The 12,254-nt window shown below is 45.6% G+C and overlaps 1 protein-coding gene across 1 annotated transcript in view; it reads left to right on the top strand.

Annotated features, from left to right (window-relative positions):
• LOC147667184 (retinoid-inducible serine carboxypeptidase-like) overlaps nt 1–12,012 on the top strand; it is a 236,926-nt gene extending 224,914 nt beyond the window's left edge. The window contains exon 13 of the mRNA XM_086948868.1: nt 11,217–12,012. Coding sequence (XP_086804994.1) covers nt 11,217–11,282 — 66 coding nt within the window. The 3' untranslated portion in view covers nt 11,283–12,012. The remainder of the gene's footprint in view (nt 1–11,216) is intronic.
• The last annotated feature ends 242 nt before the right edge of the window (nt 12,013–12,254 follow it).

A 12,254-nucleotide genomic window follows, 5' to 3' on the forward strand; every position in this document is an offset into this window, starting at 1 on the left:
ACCTCCCTCTCATCATTTAAACCAAGGTGTCTGGCCTAAGCAAGTGTTCATTTTTTTTAAATGTATTTATATTTCTTTTTAAACATGCCAGAAACACAAAAACACAAAAAAACATACATTAATATAGGAGGGATTCAGCATCTTGGCACACCAACTTGGGCACTGAAATGCACCCTTTTGTAGACAGCTGGAACATTTAAGAAGGCAAAATGCTGCCACAGCAGGAGAAAGCCAGTGGATGAAGTCTACTGACCTCTTCCCCTGTTCTGTATACTGTAGTGAACAGAATTATAGGACACTTGAGCAGACAATGGATGATGAGGGCTCTTTATGTATATATTTTTATTATGAAAATGTGAGGCTGACTAAAGCTGTCTCTAGGTCAGATCAATAAATACCTAGAGGATTGACATCAAGCATCAAGAGACGTTTGAGCTGTGTGTGCATTAAATGTAATAAATCAGTATGTCTATTGATCCCTTGCACATTCTCTCTTAAAGCTTTGGCAAACACTCCCGTTGTTTTTGAGCCATTGGAGGCTCATTATGAATACCTCACTGGCAATGTTTCCTTATTTGAAACTGCTGTGATGCCAGTTCACAAAATACTTCACTTTATGTAAATGGTCCTTTAAACAGTGATGGCTGTTCTGTTGAATACTTTCACCAAGACCTTCAGACAGAAGTAATAGGTGGCTTTGGTGGACATGTATCTTACTCTACCTCTTAATACGCTCCCGTTTATGGAATGAGAGTTTGCCCTTCAGAGGAACATCATCTCAACTGGTTACATTTGCTGTGTCCACTGTACTTTGCACATTTCACAATAACGTATAATATGTACCTGCTTCAATGGAAAAATTGATTTGTGATTCAGGCATTCATAAGTTTGTAGTCGGCACCAAGTCAAGTACATTTGTATTTGGATGTATCTTCTACTTCATAGCAATTTGCCATTTGCACACTGGATGTTTATAACTTGTCCTTAAATTAATCTTAAAAACATAAGATATTTAAAAAAAAAAACTTTGCTTCACTTTGAGCTGTACACTCTGACCTAGGTCTCTTAAAATGTGCCATTCACCAAATCAGGAAGGGGGAAATGTGGATTGTAAGAAATTGGGTTGTTTGAGGGGAGTGAAACCCTACTCGAGCAACAGCCACAATCCTGTCCGGGTAAGCCACAAAATGTCACTAAATTAACCTGTGCTTACACCTCTCGTAGTTTGGCACAAAAGCAGCCAGGCTTAACTTAAATGCATTTGTGCAGTACTCAAATAAAAATAAAGTGAAAACACAACACAAGAAAAATTCCACACCAATTTAGATTAATAAAAAGTTAAATTGTTTGTCACCAAAATGAGACAAACCCGAAGAGTAGACCTGGAGATATGCAATTTCAAAGATTTACCGTAAGTATAGTGCATAAAAGCATAAACCTTCACTCGTGGTTCTTTGGTTGTGAAACAGGAGGTAAAAGCCACAGGTTCAGGCTGACTGTGATGGAGTGTGGGCATGATACAGGGACCATGTTAGTCCAGCTGAAAAAGTTACCTTCTAAAGTCCATCTTGAAAGGTTTAATTCGCAGTGGAGGAGGCTGCAAGGAGAGCGTCGCAGATGGTCATCGAAGTAGCACGAAGAGTAGGTCGGGCATTGTGGATGGTCGTCGCTGCATCGCGAAGATCTGGCTGGGCATTGCAGACGGTCGTTGCTGGAGCTTCACATTGACGGTCACCACGGGCTATCAGTGCGAAGTGCAGATCTTGTGTTGTCGCTGTAGCACAAAGAGTCTGGTTCACTTAAGCTTTGTGAAAGATCTTGGCACAAATTAGCATGTTTGCGGTTGTGAAAAGTCTAAAACTTAAGGATTTCTCCTTTTCGTCTAGGAGGAGCTCAACTGATGCCACACTAAGGGTCCAGGAGCTGGAAGGGACCTCTTTGGGATCAGGAACTCACTTCAGCGTAGATAAGTAGGGCTTAGGCAGGTCCAGTTGTAGGTCAGCTGGGCAGTTACTGAGAGGCCTCTGGAGCTTCTTGTGTCCCTGTGGCTCGGAACAGGAGACCAACTAACTAGCTCTTGGAGTCTCTTAGGTAGCCTGGGATAGAAGGAGGAGGTCCAGTTTTCCTTCTCGTGTAGGCCTCAAGCATCAGGGTAGGGCTACCTGTATCCCTGCATCAAGGGGTGTACTGAAGAGTGGGTCTGAGGGTCCTATTTTGATAACTCGTGCCCACTTTTATGTGAAAGAAACGTCTGGAGTCTTCACCCTACAGAAGTGTCTGGAATTTCAGGCCTCCTTCTCCAGGTCCCAGCCTGCATGCAAAGTAGGATAGTGTGAAGTTCTTTGTGTGTGAGCTGAGCAATGCCTCCGAATGCAAATGTGACAGGTGAAAAATGAATGCCCTCATCAAGTCAGGAGGTCCCATCCTGCAAACACCAAGACCCTCTCTTTTGTGGCTGTCTGGGGCGACTACACAAAGGCCAGCTGCCAACTACACCTAGTCATGTGACCCAAGAGACAGGCTACAGGCACCAGGTGATTAGGACAAGAAGATGCCAACTTTCTAAAAGTGGCATTTTCCGAATTGTGACTTTAATTACAATTCCGCAGGCACTAAACATGACATTTCTCAATAACAAAAGAGAGAGTCGGGGAAATTGTACATGTATTATGTGAGGTGGGAACTCCTGGTCCCCGGAACAGTTTACAGAAACAATAGAGGAGTATCCCCTCAAAGGCAGAGAACTGTTTCTCTGAATCTAGGGTTAAGTGCTCAAGTCAGCACAATATGCCCCAACCTGTTGTCGGATAATGCATATCCTTATAGAAGACCCCTCACTCACCAACCTAGTTGGTGACATGCTTCATCATCGGGGTCCCACCCCATAAGCCGAGTGCCTATAGGGTGTGCTGCGACACCTGACTACAGTGGAGCTGGTTCGTATTTTTCTTTTGTGTGTGCATAACTATCAAAAAGTGTTTTAAAAAAGGGCCAAAACTACTCACTTCAAGTGTTTATTCTTGAGTGCTTGAACCCTTATTAAAATGGTGTGGCACCTGTGCCTAATTCGGTAGGATTTGGTGTCATAAGAAGTATAGTGCGTTAAAAATAGCGAAGTGTGCTATGCGAGATGTGAAATTTACAAAAACTACTAATTAAAAGGTCTACATGTTTCAGCCATTATATACATTCATGGATTTTCGTCAGGACCGTGGTGTTTTGAACTGGGTGGTCCGCACACGCTAAGGCGCGTCCTGCCCTAGTCCAAATAAGAGACCGCAAATTGTGGTCTCGTGTAAAAGGGTGCGTTTTTCCTTAATCGGGAAAAAACCTGTAAGGAAAACAGGAGAACAAAAAGAAGGAAGGGGTCACATACCAGGGTAGACAAAACAGATGTACAACATTTAACACATATGTTACTAGTCTTTACCCCAATCGTATGATCAATAGATGGGGTCATGCCAGCGTTTGAGATCAAACAGTAGTGTCCATCTATTGCGGCACGCAACAGTGCTTCAGTGATTGTTACCGAACTGTGCCTAAAGTAAAGGACCAGCGCCAAAAAAGAGGTGTCGGGCTGGTTTTGGCGTCTGGGGTTATGGTGTAAAAGGGGGGGCCGTAATAAGGGAGAGTGATCTTTATCGTGCTGCGATGTGGGCGGCTGCATAAGTATGTTTGTGAGCAGTCGTGACATCGCTATAGTGAATCTCAACAGCGACTTGTTTTGGCTTACGCTTAGATGCGGAACTACCGCTTCATGGGCACCAGCGTTTCCAAGACGGCAAGAGTCCATCTCCTGTAAAGTGGTAAAGAACAGATGCCAAATATGAGCTATGGGCTGCCCAGGTCGGGCAGTTTGGTACAGCCAACGGGATCGTGCGGTAAAAGATTTTCCCGCACTCAGGTCAGCCTGATTGTACTTACTTGCAACTTCTGTTCATCAAGCGGAAAACCTACTTGGTTTCTGCTGGAGGTGCCCCGAGGAATGACCGGAGTAGCCGCGCGGTACCGGTAAAGTAAACTGGTTGCATTTCCTGGTTGGGCGTGGCCTCATCACGTGGTCTTGACACGTGGTTCTACGAGAGCCAATCGGATCGCGTTTACGGAGAAAGTAGGAAGTATTATCCATCCCCGAGCGCCGATTGTGAAATGCCTCTTTGGGTTGCCATGGAGATTATGCTGGCTCTAAATTATTAGTCATGAGAGGGCAGGGATATGAGAACATACCATACAGTGTAGGTGGGATTTCGAACAGAGGACAGAAAAAGGGGGGTAAACCACATGGGTTGGTTAAATAATTTTGGCTGATTAAATCAATGGACAATGCGTATCACAATGAAGAATAGCTTCTTGGTTTAAGTTCGTATTAGTATGGCTAATGGGAACTGTACTCAAGCCATCACGCTATTCCACAGGATATTATCATTCAAACCGGACTTGTGGGTGGAGAGTCTATAAACCTACCTCTGTTCTTTCTCGAATAGTCGTTGAGTCAGGTTGGCTCCTGGTTTGATTTGTTCAATGATTGTCCATTGTAGGTCATCTGGTGTGTGACCTACGGACAAAAAATGTTCAGTAAGTCTTGTATTGGTTTTTTTGCATCTAATTGTGCTTCTGTGCTCTCCGATGCGTAGTTTAATCTTCCTACTAGTCATTCCTACGTAATGTAGGTCACAAGGACATGTTAGTCTGTAGATGACATTCTCACTATTGCAATTCGTCTGCCACCTGATTGTCCAGATCTTATTAGGTTCCAATTGTAGTGTTTTGGTATTTTTGGTATATGGGCAAACGCTGCAACTTCCACATTTGTAGTGGCCTGTCACCTTTGGTAGACCCCATAAGTTGGTTAGTGTTTCTCTCTCTGGGGACTCCTTTATGGGTCTTGTATTGACAACTGCATCTTTTATGCTCCGTGCCTTCCTGAATGAAAAAAGGGGTTTCTCCCAACTCAAATTGCCTGTATTGAGGATGTTCCAGTGTTTCTTTATTATTCTGGATACATCATTGGATATGGTGTTGTATGTAGTAACACAAGTCAAGGGGATTTCTTCTACTGTTTGTTCGTGTGTTCCAATAGGGCTGCACGCGGTTGATTCCGCGCTCGCTTTTGGCTTTTTTGGAGCCAAACAGATCGGTTTTGCGGTTTTGTCGGCAGGACGGAGGCTCTGTGGATGGGTGCAAGCTGCTTTATTACGAACGGCCTACTGGAATGCAGTGCCCACATCCTCTTCCTAGTGTTACACAGGATATTATATCCACTGAATTTTGAAACCGCTTACAGAAAACTTTGATGATTCATAGACTCATCTCTATTGTGTGACCGAGCCGTTATACGTCCATATGATTCCCGCATTACCTCCATCTTTTTCGGTTTATATACTCACAGAATTTATATTGAACTGATTTGGAAAACCCAGCCCAGGCCATATTCAAGGTTCTAATTTATAGACTGGTTTTGGGAAAGGCGTTACCTAGAACACCAGTCTGGAAATTTACATTGGAAGCACGGCTGGGCAGTTAAACCAAGAAGCTATTCTTCATTGTGATACGCATTGTCCATTGATTTAATCAGCCAAAATTATTTAACCAACCCATGTGGTTTACCCCCCTTTTTCTGTCCTCTGTTCGAAATCCCACCTACACTGGGAGCCCGTATGGTATGTTCTCATATCCCTACCCTCCCATGACTAAGAATTTAGAGCCAGCATAATCTCCATGGCAACCCAAAGAGGCATTTCACAATCGGCGCTCAGGGATGGATAATACTTCCTACTTTCTCCGTAAACGCGATCCGATTGGCTCTTGTAGAACCACGTGTCAAGACCACGTGACGAGGCCACGCCCAACCAGGAAATGCAACCAGTTTACTTTACCTGTACCGCGCGGATACTCCGGTCATTCCTCGGGGCACCTCCAGCAGAAACCAAGTAGGTTTTCCGCTTGAGCAACAGAAGTTGCAACTAAGTACAATCAGGCTGACCTGAGTGCGGGAAAATCTTTTACCGCACAATCCCGTTGGCTGTACCAAACTGCCCGACCTGGGCAGCCCATAGCTCATATTTGGCATCTGTTCTTTACCACTTTACAGGAGACGGACTCTTGCCGTCTTGGAAAAGCTGGTGCCCATGAAGCGGTAGTTCCGCATCTAAGCGTAAGCCAAAACAAGTCGCTGTTGAGATTCACTATAGTGATGTCACGACTGCTCACAAACATACTTATGCAGCCGCCCACATCGCAGCACGATAAAGATCACTCTCCCTTATTACGGTCCCACCTTTTACACTATAACCCCAGATGCCAAAACCAGCCCGACACCTCTTTTTTGGCGCTGATCCTTTACTTTAGGCACAGTTCGGTAACAATCACTGAAGCACTGTTGCGTGCCGCAATAGATGGACCCTACTGTTTGATCTCAAACGCTGGCATGACCCCATCTATTGATCATACGATTGGGGTAAAGACTAGTAACATATGTGTTAAATGTTGTACATCTGTTTTGTCTACCCTGGTATGTGACCCCTTCCTTCTTTTTGTTCTCCTGTTTTCCTTACAGGTTTTTTCCTGATTAAGGAAAAACGCACCCTTTTACTCGAGACCACAATTTGCGGTCTCTTATTTGGACTAGGGCAGGACGCGCCTTAGCGTGTGCGGACCACCCAGTTCAAAACACCACGGTCCTGACGAAAACCCATGAATGTATATAATGGCTGAAACATGTAGACCTTTTAATTAGTAGTTTTTGTAAATTTCACATCTCACATAGCACACTTCGCTATTTTTAACGCACTATACTTCTTATGACACCAAAGCCTACCTAATTAGGCACAGGTGCCACACCATTTTAATAAGGGTTCAAGCATTCAAGAATAAACACTTGAAGTGAGTAGTTTTGGCCCTTTTTTAAAACACTTCTTGATAGTTATGCACACATAAAAGAAAAATACAAACCAGCTCCACTGTAGTCAGGTGTCGCAGCACACCCTATAGGCACTCGGCTTATGGGGTGGGACCCCGATGATGAAGCATGTCACCAACTAAGTTGGTGAGTGAGGGGTCTTCTATAAGGATATGCATTATCCGACAACAGGTTGGGGCATATTGTGCTGACTTGAGCACTAAACATGACATTCCTACCTTCTTCCAAGCAAATGTTATCACTTATTAAATGTAATACGTTACCCTACATTATCCTTAGGGAGAGGTAGGCCACTTACAGTGAAATACGAATGAAAGATTTTATTTTACTACTAGGACATGTCAAATTTAAACGCACATGTCCAACTCTTTAAATACAGTGTACCCCGCCCTATGGGCTGTCTAGGGCCCTGGCCTGGCAAAAGGATAATGTTTTTTACCAGGTTGAAATAGCAGTTTAAAACAGCACCTACAGGCTGCAATGGCAGACCTCAAACATGTTTAAAAGGGCTACTTAAGTGGGTGGCACAATCAGTGCTAGAGGCCCACTAGTAGTATTTAGTTTACTGACCCTGGGTACATGTAGTACCACTTTGCTAGAGACTTATAAGTAAATTATGTGTGCCACTTGAGTATAAGCCAATTTTTCCACATTTACATGGGTGAGCACAAGCACTTTAACACTGATTAGCTGTTGCAAAGTGTGCAGAGTCCAAAAGACTACAAAAACAAATTCAGCAAAACCGAAGGAGTGAAGGCAAAAGGTTTGCAGGTGGACCTGCAGAGAGGACCAGATGTTATCTTTGAGATGAAGATCTCCTTTTTTAGGTCTCGGCTAGCGTAGGCTGCGCATGTGCAGTCTCGCTGGCGAGATCTTATTTCTCAGAGTAGCGAGGTTTAAACCCACCCCTCTTCTCCATTGGCTGGCCTCCTAAACCGCGGCCAGCCATTGGAGAAGAGGTCTCGTTGATGATCACTTTTTGCTGTAAACCCCGTCCTTTTCGGATTGAGGGGCATTTTTTTTTTGTTTCTTTCTCTCCTCACCCCCCCCCAGTCTGAAAAGGACGGGGCTTAGAGCAAATGGTGATGCAGAGTTGAGTACAAAACTAGTAATGTACAGTAAAAGTGTAGTCCCTCGGGGGCTCTGAAGGCGCACAGGCTCATGTCTGCCTCTCTCTGGGCAGCGGGGGCGCTGTGCTGCTCCCTCAGCAGAGGATCATTTATAGCCCAGGGGGCGGCAGTGATTGACAGGTGGAGCTGGCCCGGGTTGCCAACCCTGCTGCCCCAGCCCAGCCTTCCTCTGCAGGGGTGTCGCTCTCTGAGTGGGTGCCGCTGTGCGGTTCGGTGCTGCTGCTGGGCATGTCAGTGCTGCTCTCTCGCCAGGGGCAGGGTTCGCTCTCCGTCGTGCTGACGTGGCTGTCACCCCTGTCGGTCTTGGTGTCCTCCAGGGTGCAGTTGCTGTCGAAAGAGGTGTATTCAAGCAGCGAGCGGCAGGGGGAGCCCTCCCCCAGCTCCCAGCCGCCCGGCTCCAAGCCCGAGTTGCCATCTGTGTCATTGTCCAGCTCGCAGAGCTGGATTTGGTGGGTGGTGATGTAGTGAGCCTCCTTGGGGTCGCAGAGCAAGCCGGCCGCCTCCATGGCCGCCTCGTCGTCCTCCTCGGCTGGGCTCATGTCGATGCACTCCATGTCCTCGTCGCTGGAGCCGCTGTAGGGGGAGTAGCAGGTCCAGGCCCGGGCGTCTCCATTGCAGGTGGTGTTTGGCCCGTTGGGCAGGGTGTGTTGGACGTCCACTGGCACCGAGGGTCTTGCCGGTGGTCCGTGTCCGTTAGATAGACCTGCCTCGGCACCGTCCACTGGGTATGTAGCGCCCATGCCACCTTCTCTCTCGAGGGCTCTGCCTGCTGCGCACTCTTGCTATGCCATTGCCCTCTTGACTGCGGGACGTCCCGGCCACCAACGGAGTTCTTTGCAGCTCCTTCATCTCGAGGGGAAGGGAAGTCTGGGGGGGGCCTTCGGCGCAGGTCCCTTTGGGCTCTGCTCCCTCGTGTCTAGACGTGTGGCCTGCCACCGCTGCTAAGGCACCGGGCGCTGTCCGTCTGCGTGCCAGCGGTAACAGAAGGAGCCGCCGGACCCCAGACAGCCACAAATATAGAGAAAGCATATGGAATCACTGGCCCGAAGGGGCAGCGCACATCATGCCACGGGCATCCACCGGGGAAACCCCTGCCCGGTAATGTAGTGGCTGTGCAGCCGTACCAGGGCAGTGGGCAATGGCAGCGCAGCTCGGCGGGGTTAAATCCTGCCAGTCTGGCCCCAGTCCACAAGGTGATTCATTCTACTTTTACAAGTTACCTAAAATTACTCATACCTGTAGTTAAGGTGCTTTTTGTATAGAAAGACCGTTCTTTAGGATATGTTGAACTGTTCTGTCGTCACCTTTTATACTGACGATGATATATTGTCATTGTAAAACGCGGTTCCCTCGTTCTGCTTGCTTTTCTGACCCCCCGTTCCCTCGTGCTTGCATTTCTGCCCCCTGTTCCCTCGTTGCGATTGCTTTTCTGCCCCCTATTCCCTCGTTGTGCTTGCTTTTCTGCCCCCCTGTTCCCTCGTTGTGCTTGCTTTTCTGACCCCCTTGTTCCCTCGTTGTGCTTGCTTTTCTGCCCCCCGTTCCCTCGTTGTGCTTGCTTTTCTGTCCCGCTGTTCCCTCGTGCTTGCTTTTCTGCCCCCCCTGTTCCCTCGTTGTGCTTGCTTTTCTGCCCCCCCTGTTCCCTCGTTGTGCTTGCTTTTCTGCCCCCCTCCTGGTCCCCCGTTGTGCTTGCTTTTCTGCCCCCCTGTTCCCTCATTGTGCTTGCTTTTCTGCCCCCCCCTGTTCCCTCGTTGTGCTTGCTTTTCTGCCCCCCCCCTGTTCCCTCGTTGTGCTTGCTTTTCTGCCCCCTGTTCCCTCATTGTGCTTGCTTTTCTGCCCCCCCCCCCCCCTGTTCCCTCGTTGTGAACGTTTTTTCTGGCCTCTGTTCCCCATGTGGGGCTCTCTGTGTATGTGTGTGGGGGGGGGGGATCTGTGTGTGTGTGTGTGTGTGTGTGGGGGGGTGGGCTCTGTGTGCGTGTGTGTGGTTCTCTGTGTGTGTGTGTGGCTCTGTGTGTGTGTGTGTGTGTGTGTGTGTGTGTGTGTGTGTGTGTGTGTGTGTGGGTGTAAATGCAACAGGTCCCGCATTTGAGAGAGATTAAGCTATTGACATTGTAAATGGCAATGCCATTTATTTATCTGTTTTCAAAACCAACACATAAATTAAAATGTTGTCATTTACAATGCCAATAGCTCTAATTTTGGCAAAGGCGAGACCATTGCATTGTAAATGCTTGTTTCTGTAGGTTAGTACCAATTGGGGCTGGCTCTAATCAGTAAGGCTGAGCCTAATAACATAAACAACAGAGGTAAATGCCAATACTGATGCTAGAATTCAACGAATTAATTACCAATGTAAAGACAACAATTCAAAACATGTGGAGGCTAGTGAATAGCTCTTTATTCTGAAATATTTTCATTTATGCACAGTTTTTTAATTAATGATGCAATTCAAAACCAAATTGTGTAACAACAATGGAAAAAGGACACGGAAGTGAAATAAAACATCAAGCACACAATCACTCATAGTTCTTCAAGCATGTCACAAACAGTCATCTCACATTGACACATTCAAACAATGTACTCCACACATTCTGGAGAGCAAATAAACCAGTCGATGGGGTACTCGGTCTGCTAAAAGAATCAATAGCTTTTCATAATATTCTAAGCAATACACTATAAGCTGTACAATTAAATCCTAATCTTGAAAGCATAATCATCAAATGCAAGTGTAAAGCCGCAGGTCAAAATGCAAAACAATAGTGCACCAAGACACATAAAGCAGACCAAACTGGCCTATGCGTTTCAAATCCTTCTAATTTTCAGGATTCTCATCAGGGCCAATCAGTTCTGTAAAGAGAAACAAAAGAGACAAATGTCTAGTGTATAGAAAACCAAAAAACATCGAGCGCTCCCTTTGACTGCACACTTCCACTCACATGGCCTGAACGTCCACTGATTTGAAGCATATTGTGCAATTAGAAATTGTGTTTTGTAGATTCAAATAATATTTAATCTTTCTGTGCATGTTTTGTCTTGCCTTTCCTTGATAAAACAACCCTCCCCGACTGATCAGAAAAAAACATATCTCTTCCATCATGACTACCCACTCGCTTGCCAGCTTAAAAGGCATTTTTGTGGCATCCATTTTTAAGTAACCTTTCTTTCAACAGGTTCCCTCTGATCAGGCCGACATGGCATTGAAAATGCTTAGGATGGTGACCAATCAAGAAAAGTGATGAGAAAATCGAAGCTGCCATAATCGCCACGTTGAATCCGCACATGACAGTGGAGTACCAGCTGGAATGATCTCCTTGTTACAAAAAAGTATTGGCAGGTAGCCAGCTGGAATGGCTTCTGTGTTTAACATACCTTGCTCTGAATAGACAAGATTTAGGCTTTGACCACTCACGGTTTTCATATTTGCGTCCCGTGTATCCTGGTGTTTGTAGTCTTGCTTTTATCCACAGGGAGGCAGTTTTGCACATCCATGAATACATTGGAATCAGAGACGGGTGATTTAAGTACAATATTACATATAGTAGTTGTACACCTGAGTTTCAAACACAGCAGCTCTAATATCTTGTGTTAATCATGTTGGCTTCAGAAGGGACCAAAATAGTTTTTTTGTGCAACGAGAAGGGACAATCATGTTTTACTTTGTACAAACGGGGATATTATTTTTCAATGGTGGCAATGTTGGGTGTGGTTATTATGGATGTTGAAACTGCTATTGCAGGATCTCTGTTCAGGAGGCAGTGCTTGTGTTGATGCATGGGTTCGTCTTCTTGACTATTTGCACTGTTATATGTAGCTAAACAATTTTTTACTAAAAACAAATCGATTTTTGTTCCAGTTCTGTATTACACAAAAAAACTTTGTATAGTTTTTTGGTTTTAGATGATATACATGCTATCGAATAAGACTGGTTTGAACAGATATCCACACAATAAAACGTACTTAACCATATTCACTTTCTTTATCGTTTTATTTACTAGCCTTATTTTGTGGAAAGCCTTTGTATTTCAACTTCGCATAACTTCTGGTTAGTTGAGCACCTCTAAAATACTGCAATAACGCAACTCCACGTGGCAAGTGCAGAGGATTGGAGATTGGCTGTGTCATGCTATTAAAAGAATGGAGTCTAGAGACCCACAGTGTAATGAGCGATCTACATGTGATCATGTTCTATGGCTGTCTTGTTCGAATTT

Source organism: Lissotriton vulgaris, unplaced genomic scaffold (assembly GCF_964263255.1).
Source record: "Lissotriton vulgaris unplaced genomic scaffold, aLisVul1.2 SCAFFOLD_1428, whole genome shotgun sequence".
In the NCBI taxonomy this organism is placed as follows: Eukaryota; Metazoa; Chordata; class Amphibia; order Caudata; family Salamandridae; genus Lissotriton; species Lissotriton vulgaris.